Source organism: Cydia splendana, chromosome 19, assembly GCF_910591565.1.
Source record: "Cydia splendana chromosome 19, ilCydSple1.2, whole genome shotgun sequence".
Taxonomy (NCBI): domain Eukaryota; kingdom Metazoa; phylum Arthropoda; class Insecta; order Lepidoptera; family Tortricidae; genus Cydia; species Cydia splendana.
The window spans coordinates 4,391,628-4,408,303 of record NC_085978.1 but is presented as its reverse complement, the minus strand read 5'-3'; the positions used below and the strand labels follow the sequence as shown (position 1 = coordinate 4,408,303).

The following is a 16,676-nucleotide window of genomic DNA, read 5'->3' as shown; positions in this document are numbered from 1 at the left end:
AGTCTGTCATTGATTTTTAAATTAGTGACGTGAACCAAACCCTATACGCAAACCCTTTAACCCAAAGAATATAATACTCACTAGACTTTAACCGGTGATCTTAATCTACGATAGAGCAAGTAAACGACAGTTTAACATGCGCATAATACTGCAATCAGCTAAGTTCTTCTGCTAATTGCAGTATCATGAAGCTTGAGCATTCTGTTCAAAGAATACAAATACCAGCGTTTTACCTACCAATAAAACGCTTATTAAACAACTTACTCATTCGAAGCCTAATAAATGAGAGTGGCAACCCTGTTTTTCGTGACTATGTTGGTTGAAGTGCCGTTTTTCAGTACTGGTCACCCTACATTCCCGCCATTTGTTTCCGTTTAAAACCCCACCATGGCAGCCATGACGGATTCTCGAATTGAAATCGAGCTTCATTGCGTCTTATTTACACCAGGCAGCGATAGAAATAGGCTTCGAATGAGTAAGTTGTTTAATAAGCGTTTTATTGGTAGGTAAAACGCTGGTATTAATCAACTGTACGTCATTCGAAGCCTAATAAATGAGACGTGTTTGTTATCGTCTGGTGGGGTTTATTTATGATTTCTAGCCAATGTGATGAAATGATTCTGAAGGTACTTAATATCCCAAGTGATTCCTTGGGCCTATTGGTAAGTATCATGTATGAAAAGCAAAATTATATGAAAAGGTATGCAGTCTTCAGAATCATTATGTTTCACTAGAAAAATAACTGGTAGTAAGTATTACTTGGTATTATTGACTGATATTGAACTGACAGACAAGTGTATAATTATGTATGTTCACTTACTACCTATTATGATTTATACAAAAGAAACCAAGCTAAGGAAAATCATATGCTCTGACGCTTAGTAAAAGACACTTAGCTCAGTTTCTAATCAGGGAAAGCCGGGATAAGCACAACTTGTGAGAAATTAAATGCAGACATCCAGTACAATAAACGGTATTTATTGTCATACTCACAAAAAACCATATAATGCTAAGTTATTCAAAAACATCAGGATTTAGTTAGCACATAATACCTAAATGTTTTATTTTGAGAAAGAAACACTTGTGAGATACATCAATCACTGTTAATATTAGACATATTTTAAACCAATCTCCTTATATTTATAACAGTAATCATTAGCTATCTGTAAGGATAATCACATTATCCCTTCATCCGGCAAACTCCTGCAGACGGCCCAGCGGGAATATGAAACTTTAATTAATTGACAGAAACTATAAATTGATAAACTACTACTACTAACTAGCGGCTCAAAATTGTGTATGCCAGCTGAGGGATTATATAATACAATGACAACGTATTTATACATAAATCTAATTAATATTTACATGTGTTAGCTTCTTTAGCTCATTAGAATTGATTAATTATTACATTCTAGTTTCCTACAATTATTCATAATTACTACTTCTGAGGGGTTAAATTCTTTGTGATTTAATAACTTTGCTACAATAACAATACAGCAATCTAGAGATCATCTCAAGCTAAAACACATTTTAGACTTGGACCATGTCTGTTTACACAAACCAAATGTACAGAAAAATAAACCAACATCATTTTAAAAAATCGCAAAACACCAAAATGGTGTTTGTAAACAAATAAATCAACACGTTATTGTTTATTCTTGAGAAAAACTTAATGATATTTTCATTATATATATATGTAAATGAGGTTATATTTATAATCAGTCATTTTAGTATAAATTATACTATTATATAGGCACAAACGAGGATACCCCAGGTGTTTGGGGCAAATTTATTGGTTGGATTTCACGGCGGTAAAAGCGAGTGAATGTGTCCTGGCTACGCCAGTTACCTTGCGCTAAGATGTCGTCTAGAGGTAGTTGTAGCACCCAGTTTTTGGATGCCACCGCCGGCCGAAGACTCCCTGGGCTAGCTTTAATGCCTGCCTCGTTTAACGTCCGTTTCACCCACCCAGCAATCACTGTACGTGATGCGGGTTTTGGTGGTCCACAGCAAGTAAGAAACAGATTGTCGTTATTACACACACTTCGCCGGTCTGCAGACAATGTAATGACCCGCTTCACCCAGTGAACTGGGTCAATAGTAATGTTGTTTTTATTGCGCAATAGGCGCCAGCCAGATTGCCTTTGCCTCTCATTGTCTGTTTTGGAACCAAACATTGGAAAAAAGGACACTGAATCTTCTTCTATTACACATCGGTTTTGATTTATTGACAACAATGTGAGGTCATGAACCCTACGTCCTGAACATAGCAACAAAAGTGTTGCCGTCCTTTTGGAGCACTGAAATAAGTTATTTTCATCGCAATTATTATTTATGAGATAATTAGTCAAAATATCTGTATCCCAAATTGGTAGTTTATATGTTTCGCGTGGTTTTTGAATAGCTATTGATTTTAGAATTTTCTTTACCAAAATATTTGAGCTTAGCCTGTCTGATACATCGGGATTACATAAAGTAGCAATTGCCGATTTATAAACTAAAATAGTGCGATATGATAACTTATCTTTTTGGTACAAATCAGAGAGAAATCTAGCTAATTGTGACCCACTAGGATCATAAGGAGACGATAAATTATTATCTGAGCACCATTTTAACCATTTACTCCATGCATTTTTATAGGTCTTTAGAGATGATTCGCGCCAACCTGATTGTAAAAGTAATTTTTGTTCTGGAGTCCAGTCTGTTAATTTACAAGTCCACCCCCACATCTCCAGACTTGAAGAGTCATTTCGTGGACTTTCTTGGGGGGCAGACCCGTTAGCGTATCTACTAGGACCCGGTGAAGGCGGTGTATTGTGAAAGGAGGGCTCAGGGATCTGTTCCGTATATCTGGCTTCCAAAATACTTTCTCCCACTTGGGAGCTACAATCAGATAGGTCCCTTTGGCAGAATTCAGGTGAGAAAGTACTTTCGGAATTAGGAACGGCGGAGGGAAGACCCATGCTAGAGGAAAGTCCCAATTTCGGCTGAAAGCATCGTGAAACAGTGCCTTTTGATCCAATATGTCCAGACTGACATACTGTGGTACTACATGAGCTGTTTCTGATGCCATCAGATCGACACGGGGCACTCCCCATTTTTGAAATATGACTCGTGTTACCTCGGGAAGAAGATGCCATTCTGGATCGGTCCTGAGACGAGATATGTGGTCCGCTTCTCCATTGAATCTCCCTGGTATGTGGTGAGCCGTCAGGTAAATGTTGTACCGGTCCAATACTTTGAACACTTTCCTGGTTATGCTCATCAGGCTGGTAGACTTCGTCCCGCCTTCCTTCCTCAAGTACGCTATTGTCGTCTTGTTGTCGCATTGTAACATCACAGACGAATCCTTTAGGTAAGGACCTCGTTCTCGCAAAACGTGGAACACAGCGAGCATTTCCTTTTGATTGGAGTGTAGGAGAGTCTCCTGCGGTGACCATCTGCCCGATAGTTGCAATTTGTCTAGCCGCGCTCCCCACGCCAAGCCTGATGCATCGGTCGCCAGAAAGTGATCGATTGGTGGCTTGTGTAGGGCAGACGGGTAGTTGTGATGTCTCAGCCACCACTTTAATTCTTTTAGACCCTGTTTGGGGACCTGATAGCGGCGAGAGAAATTGTTGGCCGGTAAGCTTAAGGAAAATTGGATTAGCTCTCGATGGTTCAAGCGACCTCGTGGCACTACAAAACTTGCGAAGTTTATAAGACCTATGAGGCTTTGAATTTCTTTTAGTCGAACCGATTGTCGAGACAAAACATGAAGTATTTTCTCTTTCAACGCCGTGCATTTTGCATTTGGGAGGCTTTTTATCCCGTGCCACGGGTCCCATGTGATCCCTAAATATTCTAGACGTCTTTGTGGGGTCAGTATGGACTTCGCATAATTGATCTGCCATCCTAAGGTTTCTAGGAGGTGTACAGCCTCGATTGCTTGTACAGATAAAGTCTGCTTGTCTTGGTGGGCTAACAAAAAATCGTCTAGGTATACTATAACCCTGAGACCCCTTTCTCTTAATTTTTGGGTGACCCAATTCGACAAGCTGGCGAATACCTTCGGTGCCGTGGCCAATCCGAACGGCAATGACGTCATCTGATATATTTTGCCTTTGAACATTATTCGTAAGTATCTTCGATGTGACTCCGCAACGGGGAGATGAAAGTACGCGTTGGATAGGTCGATTTTTACTAACCAATCGTGTGGTTGAATAAAATCTGGTATTCGTTGAATATTTATCAGTCGAAACTTGGACACAATTAGGTAATTGTTCAAATTGCGCAGATTGAAAATCGGACGCATTGTCCCGTCTGATTTGGGGGCCAAAAACATTGGGGATATGTAACTTGGGGATGGCAACACCGGTTCCAGTGCCCCGATTCGTAAAACGTAGTGATTATATTCTCTTTGGCCCCGATTTTTATTAATGATTTTACAGCTAACTTCATTTCGCATGAGAATTTTGTTTGATGCTTGTGATTTATCTTTGGCCAACAAAGAGGCACTTTTTGTTTCAGAGGTAATCGATACCCTCGAATCATTTTTATTAAGGAGTCTGGCGCCTTCATTTGTTCCCAAATATGAATGAATTCTAGAAGGCGACCCGCTATGAAAGTCTGCGCGACCGAGTCAGAATTTTCGCTTGCCTCGAAACCTTTTGTTGTCTCGACGGCCTCTAACGCTAGAATTTGGCATTTGTTCGTCATTTTTCGGGGTACTACGATTTTTATTATATTTCCTATTTTGTTTGCCATCTCGATTTTGCGAAAATCGTTGTGGCATATAATAAGGCGCCTGCTGAGAAGGCGGATTCATGAAATATCCTTGCGGAGGATATTGGTAGTATGGGAAACCATGCGCTGGTGGAGTAGGCAAAGGTTTGCCAAAATAGCCCGTATTAGGACAATTATTTGAGCCCTGCGCGGGCTGTCTAGCACGAGACGGTCCAGCTTGCGCAGCCGGCCAGTTAGACTTTGATGAAGTTTGACTTGGTAACGGCCAAAGGGTTTTCGCAATCCCGCCGTTCTTCTCCAGCTCAGCAGATAGCAATTGTTTATCAAACAACGCTTCGCACGTTGGCGGAATCTTGCGAAGGCCCGCGCGAATGAATTTATCCTTCACATACCTTAAAATACCGTCGCGCCTTTGTTGAATTAAATCTGCTCTATGTCCACATGCCATTTGGAGAAGGTCCACAGAAATTTTATTAAAAGACCCACTGATAAAAATTTCATTAAGTTTCTCTCTTAAAACAGCTACAGTAACATCTTCAGTAGATGTGGAAATCCACGAGAGTAAAGACTCTAACCCAGATTGCAACGATTCCTTTTGTTTAATTAATGCCTGAGTAATGGCGGCAAAGCCCTTCTCAGTAACACTAAGCGAGATATTTCGGTCGTACGGTTTAAATTCATCGTTACACTCGGTTTCGATGAAACCTGGGGTCGAGCTATACGTCTTCTGGACTTCCGCGTATCGCACGTCAGCCCAATCGGGTGCGCCAAAATGCTGGACAGTATTTAAAAAATCAACATGAGCTTGGCATGATTTAGGAACTGTCGGTTCTTTTACAGTAGTACTAAACGGTAAATTAATGCTTAAATCTGCCGATTCAGATGTACCCGCGCCACGTGGTTCATTGTCGGGACAAAGTTCACCGCTGACATTCAAACTGATATTATCGTTCCCATCTTCCGAGCTAAGATTCAACGAGGGCACGGGCATGGGCGGCGGAGCATGTGGGTATACCATTGAGGATAAAAAGCGTTTTACCTCACTCACCTCTTTGGCGAGGTTATGAACCATACCGTCTTCTCGACGTTTCCTTTTTGAAGATTTGTGTGGCGCTCTCCGTTTCCTCTTTGAAGGCCCTGGTATTGACGGATCCACCGATTCCATGCTCGCTTCCGAGCTATCTGACGATGAGGAATTACTCTCGTCGTCGCCCATTGTACGTACTGAAAAACAAAACTAATTAAAATCTATCATACGAACGGTTACACCGTTAAAATGAAGCTCGATTTCAATTCGAGAATCCGTCATGGCTGCCATGGTGGGGTTTTAAACGGAAACAAATGGCGGGAATGTAGGGTGACCAGTACTGAAAAACGGCACTTCAACCAACATAGTCACGAAAAACAGGGTTGCCACTCTCATTAATTAGGCTTCGAATGACGTACAGTTGATTAATATAGTTTGCGCAAGTATTTTTATTAATTTTAACCATTTTATCGAAGTATCCGAACGTGTTCACGTTGACGTTAAATTGGGTTGGGTTGACAGTTACGTTTTTCAAACGAACGGAAAACAGACGAAACGGCTCAAAGGCGGGTTTTGGAATAATTAGAATGAATTAGTGAGCTATTAGAATAATATAATTTAAAACTAATTTCTACAGGCGTTATACTATGTTAATTAAGACTCAAACGGATTCTAATTCAAAAGTAAGTATCTCGTTCATGGATTCGTTTTTTCCCAGTGTTCAAAATGAAACTGAGGTTGTTTTTGTTATTGTAGATGATGTCCGTGTATAATTTCAATCGGAGCGACAGCGAGATCCTTCAAGAGTTGGTGCGCGTGTTCAGCGCGGGCCGCGGGACCGCCCGCGAGCAGTGGAGTGCGCAGGCCGAGCTTATAGTGGAACCCATTGGTTGGGATGCTTTGTGGAAACTGTCGAAACAGTTTTGCAAGAGGTTTGGTAAGTCGATTAATACTCAAAAGTTTTGGTTCTTGTTGCTAAGGAATTTTAAAAGTGCTTCACATAGCTGTATAATTAAATGACAACTTTACACTGTTAGCAGAATCTATAAGTTGAACCACACATTTGTGTTAGGTACAGTGAAAATGCTATGCTTTCTTGGCTAGTTTATCATGCTGTAATAATCGTCTAGTCAAGTGAAATCAATATGCAGCATGCAGAATTTAATAGTTTTTGATTATCTTTTTAACACCATCAAATGTATTTTATGACTGATGCTAAAAATCTTATAAGAAGTTTAGTAGTTACCATGTCTCTACATAACAGAATAATTTCAAATAGCTGATTTGTAATTTTCAGAGGTCAGATTCCCATGCATAGCATATGTGTCAGTGTCATCCGTGGACTTTGAAGCACTGTCGGCATCTGTGGAAGTACTTAGTGTGCAGCATGAAGCTGTGTCACTTCCGGAGACAGTCGAAGATGTGCCGTTGATAGAGCTTTGGCCGACCACTCAGCAAAGGGAGCAGTGCATTAATGATGCTACTACAGCAGAATTTATTGATCTGTTAAGGTAACTTTTAATTGATGATGATGCATTCCTGTTATCCCTCATTAGGGACATAGAGCTTGCAGAAGAATCCTCCATTTGTCACGATCTTGAGCGGCTACTTCCAGCTCTTTCCAGCCGAGTCCAGTAGAGCCAGCCTCTTTCTCAACTGATAGCCTCCATGTAGTACAAGGCCTCCCCGACCGTCTACTGCCGGCCGAATGCCAACGGAGGGAGGAGTAACTTTTACTGGTTACTTATAATTAAGTTTCTAAAAACATCTTATATTCTAAATTGTGATTCAGTTTTAAATTCACCTTTGAGCTAACCCTGGTTGTGACTGTTTTATTTCTATAAATATATATCAGTCTTGTTCCAATTTCTTGTCTTTTAATGCTCTAGTAAAGTTTAGTTAAATATGTATGTATAAGATGATTGCCATGGAATTACCTTATCAGAATACTATCCTTTCCATCCCGATTTGATTAAGCGTTTGCCTTAATTCATCTGTATGGCAAATGAATTCATCTGAATTGCTCTTGTATTACTGCACTGAATACAGACACACAAGTTCATGGTAAACTCTCTTTCTTCATTATTTATTTCTCAACAGTTTGTATCTTTACCTGATAAATTATTGACATAACTATTCATTTCACAGATTCTACTACACCAACATCTGGATGCCTTGGGACGACCAAGACGACAAAGTAGTCCTTCCCAACACCATCGAAGACCGCATGCAACTGTGGATGGACCTGCACAACGGCACCATACCCAACTGTGTTGCTCGCACTATAACTCTGCTGCGGAGCAGTGCGGTTAATGCTTATGAGAAATTGAAGGAGCTGGACTCGTCTATTTGTGACGGGGGATTAACTGATGAAGATGGTAAGCTTCTTTATTATAGCTTGACCAGAAATTTTTAAGCTTTTTTGTAGTTCAAACATTTTCCTGTACAATATTTTTTTAAGACTTCCTCGTAAATGGAGATATCTTCTTGTAGCTATGGAGAAATAAGTGTACGGTCCCTGAAGCACCTGCTGCACCTGTAAACCCACCATCGAGCATCGTAACTTAACAGTTGGGGACCCTCATGGACTGAACATTAGCCCTAGTCTCACCAGCTGAGTGATAACAGAGCCTAAATCAGGACTTTCCGGGTTCCATCCTCAAGAAACCCAAGATATTCTTTTTGGTGACCTAAACCAACCAAAACCCAGAATGTTCTTTTCACCTCAGCAGCTCGAACAAGGGTACTTTGCTTCTTAAAAACAGTGAGCAAAATGCGATTTTGCTCACTGAGTCATTTTGTCTCACTCAGTGAGCAAAATGCGATTTTGCTCACTGAGTTGTCTCATTCAGTGAGCAAAATGCGATTTTGCTCACTGAGTGAGACAACATGACATTCAAGTGACCTTTATAGTCAAATGTCATTTCAACATGCGGGGTCTAATACAAGTTCGATACTTGGGTTCTATTATCTCTGTCCCTCTAGGTATGTTCTCACTGCTTAGGGTGAAAAATGTTGTGTACTACACGAGACCAAAGTTATTTACATCTCGTGCGCTTTTGAATCCCTTACTACGCTCAAGATTCTAAATTAGATTCACTCGCTACGCTCGTGAATCTATTATAGAATCTTTCGCTTGCACGGGACTCAAAATAAGCACTCGAAGAAATATCAAACTTTGATCTCTTGTTGTACAAATAACTATTGTTAACAATATTACGTATCTTGGCTAACAACAATACAATTCAGGTTGCTCTAGGTTCAGCCTGTCGTGTAGGTAATTCTGTGCTACTTACACCTAAATAAATGTAGTTAATACTCATGGTTACAGATTCCCTCCTGCCGCCGTCATACATTTCCCTGTGTGCCGAGATGAGCGCCCGGCTGGACGGGCTCATGTCAAAATGGACGCTATATGAGAACCCACTCATCCGGGAGCAGTACCTTGCTAAAGCGAGGAGCAAGTGGCAGAAACACAAAGCACAAAAGAATGTGAGTATAAAGTTATTGCGAAAAGAAGACTGGTTGCTAAGAAGTTTAAAATTATGGTAATTGTTGCCTCGCACGCATCCGTAAGGCATGGAAACAAAGTTATGAATAGTTGGGTGCACACAGAGCGAGCTTACGCGCAGGGCAATATCCTCGCGCACAAAACGGCCAGCGTAGCGCGCCTCGGCCGAGGCGGCGCGCGCGAGGCACGTGTGTGCGCGAGGATATTGCCCCGCGCGTATGCTCGCTCTGTGTGGACCCAGCTGTTGACAAAACTCCGAAATAATATATTAAGTACATTTTCACTTCTCATGCTCAAAAAGTGCACCTTTATGTCGTGCGTAGACGACATAAAATCGCATTTTATGCTCTAGAGCATAAAGTAAAGTCATCTATTACGACCCTTATTGACTTAGCAATAAAGTTCAAATTCTGCCATACAAACTGCCAGCCCTGCCGGCGCGCCCCCGACCGGCGCTCTCCCGATCGGCGTGCCCCGCGCCTCCGACCGGCCCAAGAACAATTTACTTTAGTCTTGAATAAATACGTTAAAATAACCTAAAATATTTGATTTTTTGTATATTTTCCTCGCAATCGAAGTGAAAAGCAGAGTGTACAACAAGGGCATAAATGTCCATTTTTACCCTCGTCTACTATTCTTAAAAATTGCCTCGCGATAAAATGGGTCACTTTATGCCCTTGTTGTACAATCTACTATTTTACACGGGTTACTTAAAACAAAAATTGCTTACGCGTCGGTTAACCAACGCGTTCAATAGAGTGATTCTTGAGGAAGATTTAGGTGTATAATTTGTTAAGGTTTTGTTTAACCCGTGCGAAGCCGGGGCGGGTCTCTAGTTCATTTATATAATAATTTTCCAGGTGGTAGCTCTCTGGCAAGGCGGCCCAATCTCTGAATTTGAAGAGATGTCCAAATTCCTCCGCTCCCGGGTGTCGAAGGAGCAGAACCTCAGCGTGCTGGTGTCTGCGGAGGAAGGCCTGGCTCTGGAACCCGAAGACATGGTCGTGTGTAGTCCCAACTATGAGCTGCCTGAGATGCCGTTGTCACAAATTTCGCTGTGCAGTTTTAAAGGTAACTTAGGTTTTAAACTAAGTTACAAGGTAAAAGAGCCCGAAAAAACACCTTCACTGATATGTTGCGACTTCAAACTGATGTCTCTTCTCTTTTACCTTGTAACTTATATATATATATATATATATATATATATATATATATATATCGGCGCGCGTCGATACGAGTGGAATAACTGGAAACTGCCGACCTGTGCGTTATTTATACGCTTTAAAGTGGGGCTCCCATACAACAAACGTGATTTTTTTGCCGTTTTTTGCGTAATAGTAGGGAACCCTTCGTGCGCGAGTCCAACTTGCACTTGGCCGGCTTTTTCTTTGAAACTAACGTAAACTGCTATTGTATGGGAGTGGCTTTTTGGGTTCGTGTATCTCTTTGCGTTTTCCAGCTTTGTTGATGGTTTTTTTATTGTTTTAAGCCTTTATAAGTCAGAGGGAATATATTTCCCACCTGATTTTGAACTTTTTTTCAAAGTGATGGGGTTCAATTTTGCATAATTTCTAACACCCGTATGCCTTATAAAGGGTTAACATTGCAGGCGCCACACTCAGAGCGGCAGAGATGCGTACCTGCCTACTGCAGCTAAGCGAAGACTGCCGCCTGCGAGACTTAACCCTCAACTGCGCGCTCGTCAACACTGTCGTAGTCATGCGTGCTGGCACGCTGCACATTGCCAACTGCGCGCTGTCTGACGATTCAGATACTTGTCAGGTATGCTTAACCCTCTACCGTCCTGCATTGGCGCTATAGCTGAGTCAGTCACGAAAATTACCACCCTCAGCGGCAGAGATGCGAACCAGCGTACTGCAGCTAAGCGAAGACTGCCGCCTGCGAGACTTAACCCTCATCTGCGCCGTCGCCAATTGCGCGCTGTCTGACGTATCTGATTCTGATAGTTGCATGTATGTTTATCTCCGTTATAAAAACTATCTTATGTCTTTTTCCATGACTTAAACTATCTCCATACCAAATTTCATCTAAATCGGTCCAGCGGAAGGGGTAACAGACAGAGTTGCTTTCGTGTATGCGTAGGACTTAAGGGACACATAGCCCTACCTACTTCTATTACCTATTTACAAGTTGAAGTCCAATATACTTCAAGTCTGAAAATGCAGCCCATCGATAAGTTCATATCGCCAGGCCAGGCGACAAGCAAAACTCACTAATTACTAAAAAAAATATTAAACAAAAATCAAATATTGAGTACTAATATGGTTCACTGTGGCTATGACCGTGTGGTGGTAATTAGTGAGTTTTGCTTGCCACCTGACGATATGTTACACTGTTTATTTATTTATTTTAGAGTGACTTCGCGCAGGGAATTGTAGCGATGTCCGGCTCAAAAATACTCATCGAGAAGTGTACGTTCGACAACTTCTACTCGGGAATAGTCGTACATAAAGGCGCTCAGGTAATTTCTACAAGCTTTTATAAGTTATAAATTGATTACTTGATTAGCTAATTCATTTAGAATCAGTTTTAGCAAAGGCACGAAACGTCAACCTAATAGAAACAGAAAGTGGCCATTTAAATTTTGTAATAAAGCAACTACGTACGTCGAATTTGGCCTTGGTAGAGCCGTTTTGTTGATAAGATGAATGTCTAACTTAACTAAAGAAAAGTCCACTTAGCTATAAAAGAGCTTTTACAGGCGACAACCATCCTTATTTCTATGGTAACGATTTATCCTCCTAAGGCCCAAGGTTCTACCTCTTCAGTTCGATAAAATTTAAATCCTATTCAATTGGAACAGAGTCGCTTTTGCTTTGTTTCGTTCAATTTTCGAACAACGCAAAATCAACTCTATTTCTTACACCATACAGGTTCAAATTTCAGTGGCAAATTTTGGATTTTCATTTGTATGGCTGGGCAGGCTGGGCCTTAGGAGGATATTTGGCCGCCTTTATATTATCTTCTTGGCGCCGACTGCACTGAAAATACATTTTAAAATTTAATTTTCGAGACCATCATTCGTTTATACCCCACATTTATAACACATTCAGGTGGAGTTAAGAGGCTGCAGCATCAGAAAATGTGGTGTCGGCATCCAGATCTACTCCGGGTCGTCGGTGCTGCTCAACGACACCAGCATCTCTGGATGCTCAGAGCACAGTGTGCGCTGTGAATTAGACAAAACAGCTGCCAAGGATCTTAGCAGGTTAGTACAAACAGCTACACTCTTAACATTGAATAATTTCACGGTCTAGACTCACTTGTTTTAGTCACTCGCGCGACATGTTTCGGAGAGCCTAGGTCTCCTTTCTCAAGCACTGACAGTGCGAGCAGCGTTCACGACGGCCGTGTATCGCGTACTGCGGCTCGCCGCGTCGCACGCTGCGCGCCACTGCACACTGCACTGTGCTGTTTGGTGCACTGTCAGTGCTTGGGAAAGGAGACCTAGGCTCTCCGAAACATGTCGCGCGAGTGACTTAAAACAAGTGAGTCTAAACCGTGAAATTATTCAATGTTAGTATGTCTCACAATAGTTTAAATTCGAGAACACTCTTAAATGTCCATCGGTGGACCTTACGCCTTTTGTAATAAGGTTTACGAACTGTCAGTTAACAGTGTGGGCGATGGTACTTCACCAATTATGTGATATTTGCTATTTCACAATCCATTTTCTGTGTTTGTAGTAACATTTTACAGATGTAGCGCATAATTGTTTTCCATCGTACTTTCTTGGAAACGTTCGTATTTGTCATGCTACTTCAGACAACCTCAGTACCTACTTTTTATATTGAGACTGACTGAAATAGCAAGACACGTTCGTAAATTTCCGTGAAAATACGATGGAAAATAATTATGCATTACATCTGTGATTGGTTGTATAAAGAGTGTAAAGTCTAAGACAAATTCTTGCTTTGACAGCCTAAGTAGATGGCGACGACGTTGACTACACTATGCGGTAACTTGTCAAAAGTTGATATAGTTAGACCAAGAAAAGTCTGCAGCGATTTTGATAGCCCACGCAATGCAAGTATTATTAAACCTCAAACTTTTATGAAATTATGACGTATAAGTAACACTTGCACTCCGTGGGCTATCAAATTCGCTGCAGACTTTTCGTGGTTTAACTCAAATTCAGTCACCACAAGAAATATATAGTGACAGCTACTTCGTCGAAGTCGGGAGATTTATTAAATATTAATATTAATTATAATCCTACACGGTGTCTCACTGCTGGGCCAAAGCCTCCCCCTCGATTTCCATTCGTCTCGGTTTTGACCAATCTCCGACCAGTCGTTACGATATGCGTCCAGGTCATCCCGCCACCTCCGTCTGGGCCTACCAGGGAGGCTACCGCGAAAACCGAAATTCTCAAATTGCGGGGATCTTTCTCTTTTACTCCAACGAAGGCGTAATTAGAGTGACAGAGAAAGATGCCCGCAATTTACAAACTTCGATTTCGCGGTTATAGCCCAGATCCTTGCCCGTCTTGCGGCACCCATACCGTGGTTATTTTGGCCCACCTGTGGGTGCATGCGGCAGACATGGCTGGCCTAATAAATGTTAATATGAAGTAAATACATATTCACTAACAAGTCCTCATTTTCTTTCCAGTATTAAAGAGCTCGAAATAATGCCGAACTGCAGGATTGGTTCCGGCGACATCAAGAAGGAAGTTCTCATCGTTTCACAAGATGGCAACTTATTATAAACCTTATGGAGTGCATATAGGGTGTATTTTCCACCTTTTGCTCGGCCACGGAACGCGCGCTCCAAGCGTCACGCTCTGAGGGGCTACCGCGAAAAACGAAATTCGGAATTTGCGGGGATCTTTCTCTTTTACTCCAATTGAGATTGAGATATTTATTGATAACATAAATAATTTTACACGTCACAAAGCTATATACATTACATAATTATCAATTTATCACTAGATTAAATGAAGGCGTAATTAGAGTAACAGAGAAAGATGCCCGCAATTTTGCGAAACTTCCATTTTCGCGGTAATAGCCCTGAGCATGTCTTTCATTGGCCTTGGATTACCCATTGATATATGTAATAACTATTTTTGGTATAGTAGTGTAGTAAAAAAGGTAGTGGACCCCGCAGTAATTCCTCAGCCAGAAAAAACTTTACAGTATGATAAAGTATCAATAAATAAAAAGTATTGTATAAATTTCCAAAGAATAATAATAATAGAATTAAAGTAAATACCTAAAGTCTTAAATCGTTAATATCTTTTTACGGAAAAATGCTCCGTTCAAACTTTCTTCACCAGACATATTCATGTAACGTATTGCAACAATATATAAAATATCAAAAAAATATCCCAGCAGAAATACCAGTATTAATAAAATAAAAATTTTTGGCGTGTCTTGGACCGGAAAATTGCTCAGTCTAATTTTTTCACTGGAATGCCATTTTATTGCCGTTTTATACCTACAAAATGAAAATCTAAAAAATTTCCACTCAGTTTTTAATAGTTCTATAATACATACATTTCGATACGCTTTTTTTTGGATTTTTTTACCCACTGCGCCAAATTATATTCTAAGATCATATAAGAAGAAAAAATGACAGAGCAATTTTCCGATGAAAATGAGCGTCAAAAAAAGGAAGTATCATATAAAAATATTCTCATGTTTGTCAAAACTTTTAGATTTTTTTCTAGTATCACATACTGATACAAATAACTTATTTTGTAAAATAATTTTGGACTGAGGAATTACTCGGTTCAATATATAATCAGATTTGTGTTTTTACCTAACTTAGGAGTGTTTTTTTTTTGGATATTTATATGTTAGTCTCGGCTCATACTATACAATAACCAAGCTAAATTTCATCGACTGAGAAATTAATGCATGGGTCTCCATACAACAACTTGCTTCATTCACTACACTAATAGGATCCACCCCGTCATAGCCAAAATCGCGAAAAAAAAGTTTGCCGAAAAAAATTAAATTTATTAGGCATGCTGTATGAACTTGAACATGTTTTTCACTTTACCTAACGGTTGAAAACATCTTGTATTGTAGTTATATGTACAAGTATACGGTATTTGTATTTTTTTAGTTAAAAGATACCACTTTATTAATTGTCAATAAGGACGATTTCTGATTGTTTCGGTCAGTAGTGCCTTATTGCCAATAGAGCCAACAGACTATGTACCCTTTTTCTTAAAACTACATAATTGATGGCAGCATGTTTTTACACCACTATGTGGGTTTTGTTTTAATTAATTCTAAATGAACTTAAAATTACGGTTAGCCCTCATACCCCGAATTAATAATAAGCCCGTGCGAATGATCGCACGAGCGCTTTTTCAACGCGAGTTAAAAAAGTGCTTGAATCCGTCCACACGCTAAATGCGATTTAACGACCAACGCTTAAAGTCGAAAATCCAACAACGCTTGATAAAAAGCGCCACCGCCATCGTGTGAACAAATACACATGTTTCCATTTGTGTAATTCAAACGCGAGTTGAAAAAGCGCTCATGAGAATGAGGGCTTAGGGCTAAACTTCACAATGATAGTGATAGCATAGACATGGCATAGACAAATACATATAATGTTTTATTGGCTACGTAGAGAAATTTAAAACTAGGGACCAAGCTAAATGTTAAAATTGCTTTAACAAACTTTGCAATATTTTTTTATGTTACTTGTGTTTAGTTAATAAAACTTTTACGACGATAACTCTTACACGTAGCCAATAACTGAATAAATATGTCTTCCTTTTATAGAATGTGTTTTTTTTTCTTCATGGTATGCCCTCCTAACCGTAACAGGGTGGATTTCAGCACAAAAAATTTCACCATACAAAAAATTAATTTTTTAAAATGTTTAATTTAACACGATTCTAGCTGGGTAAAGTAATGGGGGGCTGTATATTGAGGATATGTATGGTATTTATACAATCATTTGTGGCTTATATTTGAAGTTATCGCTTTCGGAAAATAAAAACGCAAGATGGTGATGACAACCATGGTATGGTAATGACCTAATGACTCTTTTATAGACGGTAATGACACTGCATGTACGGTAATGACGATTTGGGAACTAATTTACATATGTATTAAAAACGTATTAAAAAAACAAAAACTTTTTTTAATTGTAAGACTTTAGAACTTTAATAAACATTACAAATAACATGTTTTTGAACATAAGACTAGCTACATAAATTATTTTTAGAAAATTATAAAAAATACATTTTATTCATATAAATAAATATATAACAAGTATTTTTATTGTATAATTTTAAATAATTTATTTTCCGAAATAGGCAATTTATGTATTCATTTATTTTTTTGGGTTTTTTCAATGTTAAATCATATTAACAATATTGTACTCTTATTATCAGTTTAAACCCGCATCTTCTTTTATCTACTGCAT

At 39.8% G+C, this 16,676-nt stretch overlaps 1 protein-coding gene across 1 annotated transcript; it reads left to right on the top strand.

The window, feature by feature from the left end:
• Nucleotides 1-6,300: 6,300 nt before the first annotated feature.
• LOC134800192 (protein nessun dorma) lies at nt 6,301-16,299 on the top strand. Its single transcript, XM_063772682.1, has 10 exons — nt 6,301-6,435; nt 6,509-6,689; nt 7,050-7,263; nt 7,901-8,130; nt 9,084-9,244; nt 10,124-10,334; nt 10,873-11,045; nt 11,638-11,745; nt 12,338-12,492; nt 13,899-16,299. The coding sequence occupies exons 1-10, from the start codon at nt 6,400-6,402 to the stop codon at nt 13,993-13,995; spliced, it is 1,566 nt and encodes a 521-aa protein (XP_063628752.1). The 5' UTR covers nt 6,301-6,399; the 3' UTR covers nt 13,996-16,299.
• The last annotated feature ends 377 nt before the right edge of the window (nt 16,300-16,676 follow it).

Bases quoted from the DNA above. Each gene is read 5' to 3' on its own strand.
- LOC134800192 (XM_063772682.1), top strand. From the start codon at position 6,400: ATGTTAATTAAGACTCAAACGGATTCTAATTCAAAA. The intron at 6,436-6,508 runs GTAAGTATCTCG...TTGTTATTGTAG, and splicing joins AAACGGATTCTAATTCAAAA to ATGATGTCCGTGTATAATTT. The intron at 8,131-9,083 runs GTAAGCTTCTTT...TCATGGTTACAG, and splicing joins GGGATTAACTGATGAAGATG to ATTCCCTCCTGCCGCCGTCA.